The 17,097-nt window shown below is 45.9% G+C and overlaps 1 protein-coding gene across 1 annotated transcript in view; it reads right to left on the minus strand.

Annotated features, from left to right (window-relative positions):
• LOC135556436 (glypican-1-like) overlaps window positions 1–9,819 on the minus strand; it is a 59,289-nt gene extending 49,470 nt beyond the window's left edge. The window contains exon 1 of the mRNA XM_064989643.1: window positions 9,175–9,819. Coding sequence (XP_064845715.1) covers window positions 9,175–9,331 — 157 coding nt within the window. The 5' untranslated portion in view covers window positions 9,332–9,819. The remainder of the gene's footprint in view (window positions 1–9,174) is intronic.
• Window positions 9,820–17,097: the final 7,278 nt, after the last annotated feature.

Raw genomic sequence — 17,097 nt, forward strand, 5'->3', positions numbered from 1 at the left:
AAATGTGATGAGGGGATGTCAGTGCTGTGTTGTGTTGGATTTGCCCCAAACATAACACTTTATATTTTTTTACAAGGCAAGTCAGTTAAGAACAAATTCTTATTTTCAATGACGGCCGAGGAACAGTGGGTTAACTGCCTGTTCAGGGGCAGAACAACAGATATGTACATTGTCAGCTGGGGGATTTGAACTTGCAACCGTTCAGTTACTAGTCCAATGCTCTAACCACTAGGCTACCCTGCAGCCCCATATTCAGGATATAAAGTTAATTTCTTTACAAACAGGATTCATGTTTTGGAATATTTGTTCTGTACAGGCTTCTTTCTTTTCACTCTGTCATTTACACTAGGTTAGTATTGTGGAGTAACTACAATGTTGTTGATCCATCCTCAGTTTTCTCCTATCCTATCCTCCTATCACAGCCATTAAACTCTGTAACTGTTTTAAAGTCACCATTTGACTCATGGTGAAATGCCTGAGTAGTTTCCTCTCCTCTCCGGCAACTGAGTTAGGAAGGACACCTGTATCTTTGTAGTGACTGGGTGTATTGGTGCACCATCCAAAGTGTAATTAATAACTAATACATTTAGCCTCTTGAAATTATTTAGGCTTACCATAACAAAGGGGTTGAATAATTATTGACTCATTTCAGCTTTTTATTTTTTATTAATTTGTACAAATGTCTAAAAACATATTTCCACTTTGACATTATGAGGTTATTGTGTGTAGGCCAATGACACAAAACCTCAATTTAAATCAATTTTAAATTCAGGCCATAACACCACAAAATGTTAGAAAAAGTCAAGGGGTGTGAATACTTTCTGAAGGCATTGTAGCACATGTGATCTCTCACTATGGCAGGTGAGCTCAGGTTATAATTCACCTGCATGGGACAGTGCTCTCACAGGCATCCATCCAGCTGGCGAACCAACCGCACGGCACAGAGTTTTTTTAAAGCAGCGAGAAACAACAACAGTGCGATAAGGTTTTCTATGCGCTGCTGCACAGTGTGAATGGTTGAGTGAGTAGCTGATCTCGGACGGGTGTTCTTCTGCTAGAGACGATGGACAGCATTGATTTCCTCCCTGACACATGAAAGATCCTCCACCAAGGAAACACTACTGTATGTGTGCTGAAAGTATACACAGAAGCTGCTCTAGGACTGCTCACTTCTTTGTTAGGAATGTATCAATGACAGTATCTACACTGAAAATATAATTACCTCAGCAAAAAAATAAATGTCCTCTCACTGTCAACTGCGTTTATTTTCAGAAAACTTAACGTGTAAATATTTGTATGAACATAACAAGATTCAACAACTGAGACATAAACTGAACAAATTCCACAGACATGTGGCTAACAGAAATGGAATAATGTGTCCCTGAACAAAGAGGCGGTCAAAATCAAAAGTAACAGTCAGTATCTGGTGTGGCCACCAGCTGCATTAAGTACTGCAGTGCATCTCCTCCTCATGGACTGTACCAGATTTGACAGTTCTTGTTGTGAGATGTTACCCCACTCTTCCACCAAGGCACCTGCAAGTTCCCAGACATTGCTGGGGGGAATGGCCCTAGCCCTCACCCTCCGATTCAACAGGTCCCAGATGTGCACAATGGGATTGAGATCCAGGCTCTTCGCTGGCCATGGCAGAACACTGACATTCTTGTCTTGCAGGAAATCCCGCACAGAACGAGTAGTATTGCTGGTGGGTCATGTCGGGAAGGGTACCACATGAGTGAGGAGGATGTCTTCCCTGTAACGCACAGCATTGAGATTGCCTGCAATGACAACAAGCTCAGTCCGATGATGCTGTGACACCGCCAGAGCACAGGCCTCAGTGTAACGCTCATTCCTTCGACGATAAACTAAAATCTGACCATCACCCCTGGTGTGACCAAACCGCAACTCGTCAGTGAAGAGCACTTTTTGCCAGTTCTCTCTGGTCCAGCGACGGTGGGTTTGTGCCCATAGGCGACGTTGTTGCCGGTGATGTCTGGTGAGGACATTACAACAAGCCTACAAGCCCTCAGTCCAGCCTCCCTCAGCCTATTGCGGACAGTCTGAGCACTGATGGAGGGATTGTGTATTCCTGGTGTAACTCGGGCAGTTGTTGTTGCCATCCTGTACCTGTCCCGCTGGTGTGATGTTCAGATGTACCGATCCTGTGCAGGTGTTGTTACACGTGGTCTGCCACTGCGAGGACGATAAGCTGTCCGTCCTGTAGCACTGTCTTAGACGTCTCACAGTACGGACATTGCAATTTATTGGCCACATCTGCAGTCCTCATGCCTCCTTTCAGATCACCTAAGGCACGTTCACACAGATGAGCAGGGAACTTGGCATCTTTCTTTTGGTGTTTTCAGAGTCAGTAGAAAGGCCTCTTTAGTGTCCTAAGTTTTCATAAATGTGACCTTAATTGCCTACCGTCTGTAAGCTGTTAGTTAGTGTCTGTAAACTGTTAGTGTCTTAACAACCTTTTACAATGAAGATCTGTGAAGTTATTTGGATTTTTACTAATTATCTTTGAAAGACATTGTCCTGAAAAAGGGACTTTTCTTTTTTGCTGAGTTTATAAACACAACATGTAAAGTGTTGTTCCCATGTTTAGTGAGCTGAAATAAAAGCTAAAATCTCAGAAATGTTCCATACACACAAAAAGCTTATTTCTCTAAAATATTTTGCACAAATTTGATTACATCCCTGTTATTGAGCATTTCTCCTTTGCCAGGATAATCCATCCACATTACAGGTGAGGCATATCAAGAAGCTGACTAAACAGCATGATCATTACACAGGTGCACCTTGTGTTGGGGACAATAAAAAGCAATAAAATGTGCAGTTGTCACACAACACAATGCCACAGACATCTCAAGTTTTGAGAGAGCGTGCAATTGGCATGATGACTGCTGAAATGTCCACGAGAGCTGTTGCCAGATGATTGAATGTCATTTCTCTACCATAAGCCACCTCCAACATAGTTTTAGAGAATTTGGCAGTACGTACAACCAGCCTCACAACCGCAGACCACGTGTATGGCATTGTGTGGGCAAGCGGTTTGCTGATGTCAACATTGTGAACAGAGTGTCCTATGGTGGCAATGGGGTTGTGGTATGGGCAGGTATCCACTACAGACAACGAACACAATTGCATTTCATCGCAATTTGAATGCACAAAATTACTGTGACAAGACACTGAGGCCCATTGTGAGGCCCATTTTTTAAAGGTATCTGTGACCAACAGAGGTATATCTGTACCCCCAGTCATATGAAATCCATAGATTAGGGCCTAAGGAATTTATTTCTGTCACGACTTCCGCCGAAGTTGGTCCCTCTCCTTGTTCGGGCAGTGTTCAGCGGTCGACGTCACCGGTTTTCTAGCCACCACCGATCCACTTTTCATTTTCCATTTGTTTTGTCTTCATTGTACACACCTGGTTTCCATTCCCATAATTATATGTTCCTTACTTAACCCTGTGTCCCACATGGTTTTGTGCTTCTTTGTTCATTGTAAGTTGGTCTCATTTGTGAGCTTGATTTATGTTCCTTCTTGGAATATTTGTTTTTTTGAGTAAAGTTACGTTTATTACTCATCTCTGTGTCCTGCGCCTGACTTCACCTTACCTGCTACACCTTGACGCCTTACAATTTCAATTCACTAATTTCCTTCTACTCAGTAAAATCTATAAAATTCTTGCATGTTGCATTTATATTTGTGTTCAGTAAAGCTGTAATCGTAGTGTTATTTCTTAAAAGTGTGAATATAATGCTCTTTCAGATTGTTTTCCTTATAGTATATTGTATCAAGTTTTGTTATTTTGTTCTGAATACATGTTATTTCCATGTGAAGGTGAGGAGTGATCCTGTTTAAGTCAGTTCAATGGAACGTTAGAGTTGGGAAAGCCTAGACCACGGGTGTCAAACATCGACCCCAAAATCAGTGGATAGAGGACTATTTTTTGCTAATTTTGACGATTAGGAAATATGATACATTTTCAGTGCAACCCTCTGGACCTCGTTGGGGACAGATGTGACTCCCGGGGCAAAATGAGTTTGACACCCCTGGCCTAGACTAAGGCCCTATATTTAAACACTCAATGACAATATCAAAAATGTGAAAGGGCACTCACTTTCTTAGTGTACAGACACACAGAAAAACTGCAGACCAAAGGAAAATATCAATGCTCTAGAGGGGAGAGGAGGGTGTGTTAAAGAGAGTGAAACTGTTGACTTCAACAGAGAAGAGTGTGCAAGAGAGTAAAGAGGAGACAAACACAAAGTCAACCACTGGACACATTAGTTTCCATAGATCTTCTACTTATCACTGTAATATTTATCCTGGCTGTGTCTAGAGTGTTAGGCAACTGAGAAACTCAAAAGACATCCCGAGTGTTGGAGGAGAATGTTTCATTAAGGGTAATTTGCCAAACTAAACCCATTAACATTCAGCACAAGGCGTTCAGCTCACTCATGTTTATCACAGTGGATGTGAAGGCAGGCAGTGGCTCTGGGAGCATTGTGATGAGTAGTGTGCCATCATGGCACTGACAGAGTACAAGATAACGATCGCCCTGTCGAACCCTGTCACTTGCTTCCCCTTCAGATCACTTCCCTCCCAGGCTTCACCCTCAGTGCTAAGCTAATTGGGTGAGGAGGGAAAAACTCTAAATGAAAGGGCTGCGGTCAGGTTTCCCTGTAAATGATTCAAAAACTTTGCTAAATCTCAGTGCATCAATTGACTGTCATGAACACACACAGGGTAGGCCTACAGTGAATACTGATAAGCGGGCGAAGCCAAACAAGAGTAACTGTCAAACCTCAACTGAACCTAGAAGAACAAACGGAACCTGGCCTGAAGCCAAGTCAGCACCAGCTCATCAGCACGGACAACACAACACTCTTATATTGTTTATTTAACGCTCTGCACATAATGCATAGGAGTTGAGGACCAATTAATGGGAACCACAGATATGAGATGATTATGTGTTTATTATTTAATTTCTGTCCAGTAGTTCTTCTCAGTAGCAGTGAAAAGCAGAGCCAGTATATTTCTATGTGGCTCAAGTGAAATGCAGCTTTCATGGTTCCTCGTCAGAGAGATTCATTACCCAGCAGAGTTCAGGGGCCTGAGAAACTCCTCTCTTTATCACACCAGTGATTAAGTCTATTGATTTCCGCAGGGAAAAGTAGCTGCACGGAGTCGGGGCCAGGCTACAAGGCTGATGTTGAGTCTCACTGTGTAGCAGTTGGGGAAGAGGGAACTCACATTGACTTGCTGAACACAGTGCTACTGTAACAAGAATAACTTTCAGATGTCTTCCTCAGTGAATGCAACTGAAGTAGATGAAAGTAAACAATGTAAAGGAACATCTAAAAATATGTGGGACAGTCCGACCCATTCATTATAATATCAGGGTTGTATCTGGAGTCTGACTTCAATGGTCGTCTGATGATTCATCGTGGTCTCTGTGAGGGAAGCAGCAATCTGAAGGCCCACGCTGCAACACTTCCATATTTTATTTAATTTATTTAACTTAAGTGATCATGCCTGAGTAGCTGGTGTTTTGAGGATATATTGGCACGCGTGTTGTTCGGCCCGAGACAAAGTTGATATATCGTGCCAATATATCCTTCAAACACCAGCTTTGAGGACATGATCACTTTTCTACAATGGGTTACCAACATATTCAAATAAAGATTGACATATTTTCATTAAAAACATTATTTAGATGAATGTATTCATACTATTTCATCCTTCCACAAGTTATAGTCTAGACATAAATCTATGGTTGTTATCCAAGCCAGCTGGTCGTTCATTCTATCGATTTGGTTGTTGAACACAGAGACGTGACCCAGTCGTTCAGTCTTTTTGTTTTGTGTCTAAGGATGCGACTCAATAGTTCATTCCAAATGTTCTATTGCCATATTGGCTGGCAACGTTTTTATCCCGTGCTTGCTAGCTAGCCAACTACGGCTAACTTACAGTCATGTTAAACAGTGAAGACATAATAACAACGAAGTAGCTGCATTTGTTTAAACTGTTTTCTAGTGACATTTATTTGGATACATCCATAACAATGATCTAATGATGTGCGATTTCAGCTGGCATAGAAAATGTGCTCTCTCGTCAAACACTGTTGTTCAGAGGAGCTAGCCAACAACACAACTAACACAATCATTTCAAACTGAAGCTGGAAAGACTTCAAACTAGCTGCACTTTGTTTCATTTTAACCTGTTTTCTATTGATAGAAATTATGCTAATTCATGATTTCGAGTGGTTGAGAAAAGCAACCTACCTGTCTGTCTTATCCCGACACGTTAATTACTATGGGACAGCTGGAGATCAAATTTGAATATTGAAACAATGTTGCAAATGTCGGAGAGACAGACAGCAAGGCTTATACAAATCTCTGCTGTTGAAAACTAAATGTTAGTCTAAAGGAAATGTGAGAATGTCTAGATGCTATTTATAGTGGAGATCAAGTTTAGAAATTGCCTGGTTGGGCTGATGAGAGAGTGAATTGCGAAGTAAGATAGAAAATAGGCATTTTAACGTCATAGATTTAGCCTGTGGTAACTTGTGAAATAGACACCAGCTGGAATGTGGTTTTAACCAATCAGCATTCAGGATTAGACCCAACCTTACGTTATTCATGTTTTTAGAGTTTGTTTTCACCTCACTGGCACAACACGCAATATACCCTAACGCATGTGAGGTATGGAGAAATCTGGCCATGGAGTCATGAACCCACTTCCGTACAACCTGACGTCTGTCATATGAGCATATGGGTGTGTCCACAGAAAATGAGATGGGCAATCCATGTTCATGAATGAAATACCCTCCCTGGGAGAGGTGTTACATTTCAGTAGGCTTTAAATAATAATGTGTTCTTAAGTTCTGACTCGCCTAGTTAAATAAAGGTTCAATTTAAAAAATAAAAAAAATGAGCGCACACACACACTCATACACTGAGTGTACAAAATCCGCAACTCAATATTAGGAAGGTCTTCTTAATGTTTTTTTTATACTCAGTGTATAACTTCCACCTGAATGGAGGAAATAAAATCCTTTCTTTGTCAAGGATACCGTAGGAAACTAAAGGGATTACATTATTGAAGTATCCATTGAACAGTGAACATTGAGGGACCATTGTCAGCTGGGTTATTGCTACAGTCATCACGGATGTGGTAAAAATTACACACGACAAACTTAAATTACATTTTGCACAACATAGATCAGTATCTACAGAAAATATTTGCTTTTTATCCAGTCCACGGTCACATACAGGAAAGTAGGGTGTAAAAAAAATATCGATATAGAAGATATAAAGTATATTTTATCCTGGAAGTTATGAAAAACTACAATCTTTATCCAATCCTGAGCTGCAACCAATCCTTTGTTTTTCAGATAAAAAAAAGACAGACCTTGTATGATTCTCACTGGGAATATTCAATGTTTTCCCATGGCTTTAACAATATCATCTATGAGACTGAATGAAGTGACCTTCAAATTCCCTGCAGAGCCCACTGGCAATCCCCCTACTACCTTAGCTCTGTGTACATAATCCACAGCCAACAGGAGACTCAGAAACCTATTACAACTCCGCAATAATGCAAAGGTGTGTGTGTGTGTGTGTGTGTGTGTGTGTGTGTGTGTGTGTGTGTGTGTGTGTGTGTGTGTGTGTGTGTGTGTGTGTACCCATGTGCATGTGTATGTGCATACCTATGCATGAGTTATGGATAATACAACAAAGAGTCCACTATAAAGGATGGATGCATCAAAGGCTGACATTGGCCACTAATCACTGTGACAGAACATGATGCGTTGCATGGGGAACAGGCTAAAACAGATGCTGGATGAGAAAACTGTTCTTTTGATGCATCTTCATCTCCATGGTTGTTTTGATAACCCATCCTGAAATATTAACTGTTTACTACTCACTTAATGTCATATTGAATGTCAGAATATAGATATAACATACATTTCAGTAATTTAGCATACTGTGTTCAAGCCATGACATCACACCATGACACTATTCAATATGATTATGTGATGACATCATCTTTGCTGATGGACTGTTTGTTCAGATGAGGCAGTTAAGAGGGATGCCTTGTCTAATAGAGAAGAGCACTGGGAACAGAAGTCCAAAGGTTAAAGGAACAGGCAGGACAATTAAGAGTGTACCTAAATACAATTAGCATACAAATGGTTAATAGTAAAACAAATGCTGTATTGAATATTGAGCCTGAAATAGAATGTATGTCCTACCATGCTTTGCCTCTTAGCTTTCTTTTATCCACGTGACTAAAAACAAGTGATGCACTCGCAGGTAAAAGGCCACGTGTCAAACTCATTCTACATAGGGCCGAGCGTCTACGGGTTTTCGCTCATCCCTTGTACTTGATTGATGAATTAAGGTCATTGATTGGTAAAGAATTCCCCTCACCTGGTTGTCTGGGTCTTAATTGAAAGGAAAAAACAAAAACATGCAGGCACTACGCCCTTCATGGAAATGAGTTTGACACCCCTGTAGTAGGCCTACTGATAATGATGTTTTTTTAAATGATCTTTCTGTACACAAAAAGGTGCTATCTACAACCTAAAATGCTTCTTCGGCTGTCCCCATAGGAGAAACCTTTAAATAACTATTTTTTTGGGATCCAAGTAGAACCTGTTTGGGTTCCATTTAGAACCATTTTTGCATAGGGTTCTACCTGGAACCCAAAAGGGTTTCTACCTGGAACCCAAAAGGGTTTCTACCTGGAACCCAAAAGGGTTTCTACCTGGAACCCAAAAGGGATTTATCTTATGGGGACAGCCATATAACCCTTTTGTAAACCTTTTTTAAGAGTGGACCACATCTAAAAGTCCTACATTGATATCAGGCCCTGGCCTATGTGAAGACACCAGAGCACTTCGAGAAGCTCTTTTCAAATGTAGTTGCAACTTCGGGGCTAGTTAGCTGCACATGGAGATTGTGCTAGTAGGCTGTCCGTAGATACAGAAGCCTACAACAGCCGACCACTCACCTACTTATTGCCCTCAATCGTGTCTTATGCTCATAATTTAAATATTTTACACTGGAAACCAAAATTATAACATTTCATATAATTATTTAATTAAACATTTGCTTGAAAAATATAATACTAATGTCTAGAAAATGTGCCGTTACTTACCAGATATCTCTGTCTGTGGCACCCCGTTGAGAGTGAAGCCTTTACCGCTGTAGAACTGTCGGACATCCGAACAGCTCCGGGCTTTACTGCTCGCATTGTCCGCCGACAATGGGATAGCAGATAGACAAAGGAATAGGAGAGCCTGGAGAAAATCCATACTGACAACCAAATAGTAAGGTGTAGATCAAAGAGAACGAGTCTTGGCAATTAAAAATAAGTCCTACAAAGCCTCGTATGACATTCAACCGGTAGATAAAGCCTCCCTTGGCGGTGTATCTCGCTTTGGCGAGGAGGATACAGCTGGAAACACCAGCTGAGCAATCTGTCAGCGCTCCCCGGAGTCCTGTGACGACGCTGTGACTGTCAAGATGAGCAAGTCCTCGCAGTGATGAGTCTACTAGGCAGAACGGCTCTAAAAAAAACGAGAATTAATTACTTTAATACGTGTTATCAAAATCCACCAATAAACCGAATAAAGGCTCTGCTACTGTCAGTGAAGAGTCACTGTAGTCTTTGATGAAACTGTATGGAACAAGTGAACTCTACAAATATCGGAGATGTGTAAGGGAGAATAGCCCGACTGTTGTGAGCTGAGCACGTAGCACAGACAGTATAGGATTGGAATCGCGCTGGGATACTCATGCGGAGCTGCTGTTTTGGTGCCGCCCCGCGGAGAACAGAGGATGCCACCACCTGCAGGTCAGTGCGCTTCTGTTTTCTTTTTTTTTCTTTGTTTGCTGTTGTTGTTTTTTAAATACGTTTTTATTCAAAATACAAAATCAACGACTTCGAATGTGCAGCACTTTAATATTACGATTTACCTTTCTTCCAGAGCCAATCAAAACCTATTTGTTTGGTGAAAAATAAGTGTATAATTCTAGAAAAATCACTCGAGATTTCGCGTTATGGAAATGAGCCCAAATGCATTCACTGTTGGCTCTTGAAAGTCCACACCATCTCTAGGCTACTGGATGGGATAAAGATGTAGGCTCTTTATTTGTATACCCTGCAGTATAACTTTCATACAAAGCAGGAAATGTAAAACTTGTAGCGTAGTTGAGGTTTAAAAAGGCCTCTGAAGTTTGTAATTTTCACTTTATAATTTCAGACTTTCCCTTACAAAAAATTGTATCAACCCCTACAAAAATGTCCATTCATTATAATCCACATAGTAATTCAGATTTTCTGTTGCAGCAGAATTATTGTCCTGTTGTAGCATACTGTCTCATATCTAGATCTGTACCATGACCACAATAGGACAATACTTTCTGTTCATCTGTTTGAGTTCCGTGCATAATACATTTTTTACCCACAGGTGCCCATAAAACACAATGACAAAACTCACATAATTGCACCGAAGGAGGGGCTTCTTTAATTCTCTACACACATTCCCATTGACATAGGCCTACTGTACTGTACACACTAATTTCCAAGCATATAATCCCATTGTCAGCCGTATCTCCCTGCATGGCACAGAGATGGGTACAGAAGCCTGAGAGGTGGGAGTTGGTGGGTGGGAGGTCCGACCAGCCACTAAACTGTATGTGTGAAATGACAGTGTAATTACATGTACAGGGGACACATCGAGTCGCTCACTAACCACACTGTAATCCCTGTTACAGTGTAGCCTGCCAGGGTCTGTACTGGATTAACATGGGGTTGTCGTGAATTGGGACACAGCCGTGTGTGTGTGTGTGTGTGTGTGTGTGTGTGTGTGTGTGTGTGTGTGTGTGTGTGTGTGTGTGTGTGTGTGTGTGTGTGTGTGTGTGTGTGTGTGTGTGTGTGTGTGTGTGTGTGTGTGTGCGCGTGTGTGCATGTGTGTGCGAGCGAGGGTGCATGATTGCATGGTTGTGTGTATAGTCTGTGTGCATGTGTGATAGAAGTGCGAAATGTATTCCTTAGGCCAACCTGGACTCAGGGAGAGATGTAACATAGTAAATGTAAATCCTGGACAATCCAATTATTATGATGTTGTCATGCATAGGTGTAGGAGGTGGCAGGGAAGTCAGGCGCAGGAGAGTCAAATGGAGTGTAAAATGGAGTCTTTTAATAAAGTTCACGGAGTATGCTCCATAACACTAAATGTACGTAAACAAACAAACATGGGTACGAGGACCCGACGCGCACCTATACACCATCACACTACACTGACAATAAAACAATCTCTGACAAAGACATGAGGGGAAACAGAGGGTTAAAAACAGGTAATGAATGGGATTGAAAACCAGTGTGTGGGAAGACAAGACAAAACCAATGGAAAATTAAAAAAGGATCAATGATGGCTAGAAGACCGGTGACGTCGAACGCCGAGCACCGCCCGAACAAGGAGAGGCAACAACTTCGGCAGAACTCGTGACAGTACCCCCCCCCCCTGACGCGCGGTTCCAGCTGCGCGTCGACACCGGCCTCGGGACGACCCGGAGGGCGAGGTGCAGGGCGATCCGGATGGAGACGGTGGAATTCTGATAACATGGAAGGATCTAACACGTCCTCCACCGGAACCCAGCATCTCTCCTCCGGCGCGTATCCCTCCCAGTCCACGAGGTACTGAAGGCCCCTCGCCCGACGTCTCGAATCCAAAATGGATCGAACAGAGTACGCCGGAACCCCCTCGATGTCGAGAGGAGGCGGAGGAACATTACGCACTTCAGCCTCCTGGAGCGGGCCAGCCACCATCGGCCTGAGGAGAGACACATGGAACGAGGGGTTAATACGGTAATGAGTGGGTAGTTGTAACCTATAACATACCTCGTTCACTCTCCTCAGGACTTTAAACGGCCCCACAAACCGCGGACCCAGCTTCCGGCAGAGCAGGCGAAGGGGCAGGTTTCGGGTCGAGAGCCAGACCCTGTCCCCTGGTGCGAACACTGGGGCCTCACTGCGGCGACGGTCTGCGACAATTTTCTGGCGCCTTATAGCACGCTGAAGTTGGACGTGGGCTGCCTCCCAGGTTTCCTCAGCGTGCCGAAACCAATTGTCCACCGCAGGGGCCTCGGTCTGGCTCTGATGCCAAGGAGCCAGAACCGGCTGATACCCTAATACACATTGAAAGGGAGTAAGGTTAGTGGAGGAGTGACGTAGCGAGTTCTGAGCCAACTCTGCCCAGTGCACGAACTTCGCCCACTCCCCCGGCCGATCCTGGCAATAAGACCGCAGAAACCTACCCACATCCTGCTTAACTCTCTCCACCTGCCCATTACTCTCGGGGTGAAAACCTGAGGTAAGACTAACCGAGATCCCCAGACGCTCCATGAACGCCTTCCAGACCCTTGATGTGAACTGGGAACCCCGATCAGACACTATATCCACAGGCACCCCATAGTGCCGGAAAACGTGTGTAAACAGGGCCTCTGCAGTTTGTAAGGCCGTAGGGAGACCGGGCAAAGGGAGGAGACGACAGGACTTTGAAAACCGATCCACAACGACCAGGGTCATGGTGTAACCCTGTGAAGGTGGAAGATCAGTAAAAAAATCCACCGACAGGTGCGACCACGGCCGTTGAGGAATGGGTAGTGGTCGTAGCTTACCTCTGGGCAGGAGTCTAGGAGCCTTGCACTGGGCGCACACTGAGCAGGAAGAAACATAAATCCTCACGAACTTAGCTAAAGTGGGCCACCAGTATCTCCCTTCAAGACAGCGCATCGTCCGACCTATCCCAGGATGACCAGAGGAGGGTGACGTGTGAGCCCAATATATCAATCGGTCGCGGACAGCAGACAGAACGTACAGACGACCAGCTGGACACTCAGGGGGAGAAGGCTCTGCACGTGACGCCCGCTCAATATCCGCGTCCAGCTCCCACACTACAGGCGCCACCAGACACGAAGCTGGGAGTATGGGAGTGGGATCCATGGACCGCTCCTCTGTGTCATACAGCCGAGACAATGCGTCTGCCTTAACGTTCTGGGAGCCTGGTCTGTAAGAAAGAGTAAACACAAAACGAGTGAAAAACATGGCCCACCTTGCCTGGCGAGGATTCAATCTCTTCGCCTGCCGGATGTACTCCAGATTGCGGTGGTCAGTCCAGATGAGAAAAGGGTGTTTAGCCCCCTCAAGCCAATGCCTCCACACCTTCAAAGCTTCTACGACAGCTAACAGCTCTCGGTTCCCCACATCATAGTTTCGCTCCACCGGGCTGAGCTTCTTCGAAAAGAAAGCACAGGGGCGAAGCTTCAGTGGCGTACCCGAACGCTGAGAGAGCACTGCTCCTATCCCAGCTTCGGATGCGTCCACCTCCACTATGAATGGCAAAGAGGGATCCGGATGAGCCAGCACAGGCACCGAGGTAAACAGAGCCTTCAGGTGCTCAAAAGCCCTGTTCGCCTCAGCCGACCACTGCAAGCGCACCGGGCCCCCCTTTAGCAGTGAGGTAATGGGAGCTGCCACCTGACCAAAACCCCGGATAAACCTCTGTTTCTTTGTTTGTCTGTTTCTGTATTTGGCCTGATATGGTTCTCAATCAGAGGGAGGTGTTAGTCATTGTCTCTGATTGGGAACCATATTTAGGTAGCCTGTTTGGTTTTGGGTTTGGTGGGTGATTGTTCCTGTTCCTGTCATCTTGTCCTTAGATCTGTCGTGTGTTAGTTGGGACCAGTATTAGGCTGTTTCGGTTTTCGTGTATTGTTTATTGTTTTCCGTATTGATTTGTGTTTACTTCAGTTTTATTAAACATGGATCGCAATAGCCACGCCGCATTTTGGTCTGACTTTCTTTCACCTACAGAAAACCGTGACAGAATCACCCACCACAACAGGACCAAGCGGCGTGACAACAGGCAGCGGCAGCAGGAGAGTCTGGATTATACGACTTGGGAGGAAATAGACAGGTGGGCGGTCGACCCAGGGAGAGTGCCGGAGCCCGCCTGGGATTCGCTGGAGCAGTGCGAAGAGGGGTATAGAAGAATGGAGTTGGAGAAGCAAGCACGGCAGCGTGGTAGGAAGCCCGAGAGTCAGCCCCAAAAATTTCTTGGGGGTGGCACACAGGAAGTGTGGCGAAGCCAGGTAGGAGACCTGTGTCAACTTCCTGTGGTTACCAGGGGGCTAGAGAAACCGGGCAGGCACCGTGTTATGCTGTGGTGCGCACGGTGTCCCCAGTGCGGGTGCATAGCCCGGTGCGGTACATTCCAGCTCCGCGTATCGGCCGGGCTAGCGTGAGCGTCGAGCCAAATGCCATGAAGCCGGCTCTACGCATCTGGTCTCCAGTGCGTCTCCTTGGGCCGGCTTACATGGCACTAGCCTTGCGCACGGTGTCCCCGGTTCGCGCACTGGCAGAGCGACCAGGAGTATTCAACCAGGTAAGGTTGGGCAGGCTCGGTGCTCAAGAGCTCCAGTGCGCCTGCACGGTCCGGTCTACCCAGTACCACCCCCACGCACCAGCCCTCCGGTGGCAGCTCCCCGCACCAGGCTTCCTGTGCGTGTCCTCGGCCCAGTACCACCAGTGCCAGCACCACGCATCAGGCCTACAGTGCTCCTCGCCTCTCCAGCGCTGCCAGAGCCTTACTCCTCTCCTGCGCTGCCAGAGTCTCCCACCTGTTTAGCGCTGCCAGAGCCTTCCTCCTCTACATCGCTGCTGGAGTCTCCTGCCTGTTCAGCGCAGCCAGAGCTGCCAGTCTGCATGGAGCAGCCAAAGCTGCCAGTCTGCATGGAGCAGCCAGAGCTGCCAGTCTGCATGGAGCAGCCAGAGCTGCCAGTCTGCAAGGAGCTGTCAGTCTGCAAGCAGCTGCCAGTCTGCAAGGAGCTGCCAGTCTGCAAGGAGCTGCCAGAACTGCCAGTCTGCAAGGAGCTGCCAGGGCTGCCAGTCTGCATGGAGCAGCCAGAGCTGCCAGTCTGCAAGAAGTCGCCAGAGCTGCCAGTCTGCAAGAAGCCGCCAGAGCTGCCAGTCTGCATGGAGCAGCCAGAGCCGTCAGTCAGAATGGAGCAGCCAGAGCCGCCAGTCAGCATGGAGCAGCCAGAGCCGCCAGTCAGCATGGAGCAGCCAGAGCCGCCAGTCAGCATGGAGCAGCCAGAGCCGCCAGTCAGCATGGAGCAGCCAGAGCCGCCAGTCAGCATGGAGCAGCCAGAGCCGCCAGTCAGCATGGAGCAGCCAGAGCCGTCAGTCTGCCAGGATCCGCCAGTCAGCCAGACTCTTCCAGATCCGCCAGTCAGCCAGGATCTTCCAGATCCGCCAGTCAGCCAGGATCCGCCAGTCAGCCAGACTCTTCCAGATCCGCCAGTCAGCCAGACTCTTCCAGATCCGCCAGTCAGCCAGACTCTTCCAGATCCGCCAGTCAGCCAGGATCTTCCAGATCCGCCAGTCAGCGAGACTCTTCCAGATCCGCCAGTCAGCCAGACTCATCCAGATCCGCCAGTCAGCCAGGATCCGCCAGTCAGCGAGACTCTTCCAGATCCGCCAGTCAGCCAGACTCTTCCAGATCCGCCAGTCAGCAAGACTCTTCCAGATCCGCTAGTCAGCCAGGATCTGCCAGAACCGCCAGTCAGCCAGGATCTGCCAGAGCCTTCCTCCTCTCCTGTGCTGCCTAGTCTCCCGCCTGTCCGGCGCTGCTGCCGGAGTCTGAAGAGCCCCTCTGTCCCGAGCTGCCCCTCTGTCCCGAGCTGCCCCTCTGTCCCGAGCTGCCCCTCTGTCCCGAGCTGCCCCTCAATCCAGTGGGGTTATATAGTAGGGTCGCCGTAGTTAGGAGGCCAAGGAAGCGGACAAGGTGGCGGACAAAGACTATGGTGAAGTGGGGGCCACGTCCAGCACCAGATCCGCCACCGCAGACAGATGCCCACCCAGACCCTCCCCAATAGGTTCAGATTTTGCTGCCGGAGTCCGCACCTTGGGGGGGGGGGGGTACTGTTACAACCTTGACCATAGTTTGCTTTGTATGTTTATATGTTTTGTTTGGTCAGGGTGTGATCTGAGTGGGCATTCTATGTTGTGTGTCTAGTTTGTCTGTTTCTGTGTTTGGCCTGATATGGTTCTCAATCAGAGGCAGGTGTTGGTCATTGTCTCTGATTGGGAACCATATTTAGGTAGCCTGTTTGGTGTTGGGTTTGGTGGGTGATTGTTCCTGTTCCTGTCCTTTTGTCCTTAGGTCTGTCGTGTGTTAGTTTGCACCAGTATTAGGCTATTTCGGTTTTCGTGTATTGTTTATTGTTTTTCGTATTGATTCGTGTTTACTTCAGTTTTATTAAACATGGATCGCAATAGCCACGCCGCATTTTAGTCTGACTCTCTTTCACCTACAGAAAACCGTGACACTTGGCAGAGTTCCCTCCCTCTCTCTCTCTCTCTCTCTCTCTCTCTCTCTCTCTCTCTCTCTCTCTCTCTCTGACTGAGAGTGGCAGCCACATTTTGAGTGTACCCATGCCAGGAGGTTGTTACTAGTTACTACAGCCACAAAATGAAAATTGGCGAAATTGTCAAAATTCATGATAACAAACATTTGCTTTTTGGTCTAATTAAAGCTCAGGTTTAGGTATAAGGTTAGCAGTGTGTTTAAGGTTACGGTTAAGGTTAGATTTCAAATCAGATTTTAAGAAGATAAATTATATAAATAGGCAAGATTTAGCCCTAATTATGACTTTGTGCCTGTGGTAACTACTGACGAACATGCCAGGAAGTAAAAGCAGGAAGTGTACCCTTCAATCTGCGCTGTGATTTGTTGAGTCAAATTAACGGACATTACAAAAAATATATCTAAATATATTTTAGATTTGATATTCTTCAAAGTAGCCACCCTTTGCCTAGATGACAGCTTTGCACACTCTTGGTATTCTCTCAACCAGCTTAACATGGAATGCTTTTCCAACAGTCTTGAAGGAGTTCCCACATATGTTGAGCACTTTTGGTTGCTTTTCCTTCACTCTGCGGTCCAGCTAATTCAAACCATCTCAACTGGGTTGAGGTTGGGTGATTGTGGAGGCCAGGACTCAATCACTCTCC

This window comes from Oncorhynchus masou, chromosome 15, assembly GCF_036934945.1.
Source record: "Oncorhynchus masou masou isolate Uvic2021 chromosome 15, UVic_Omas_1.1, whole genome shotgun sequence".
Classification (NCBI taxonomy): Eukaryota; Metazoa; Chordata; class Actinopteri; order Salmoniformes; family Salmonidae; genus Oncorhynchus; species Oncorhynchus masou.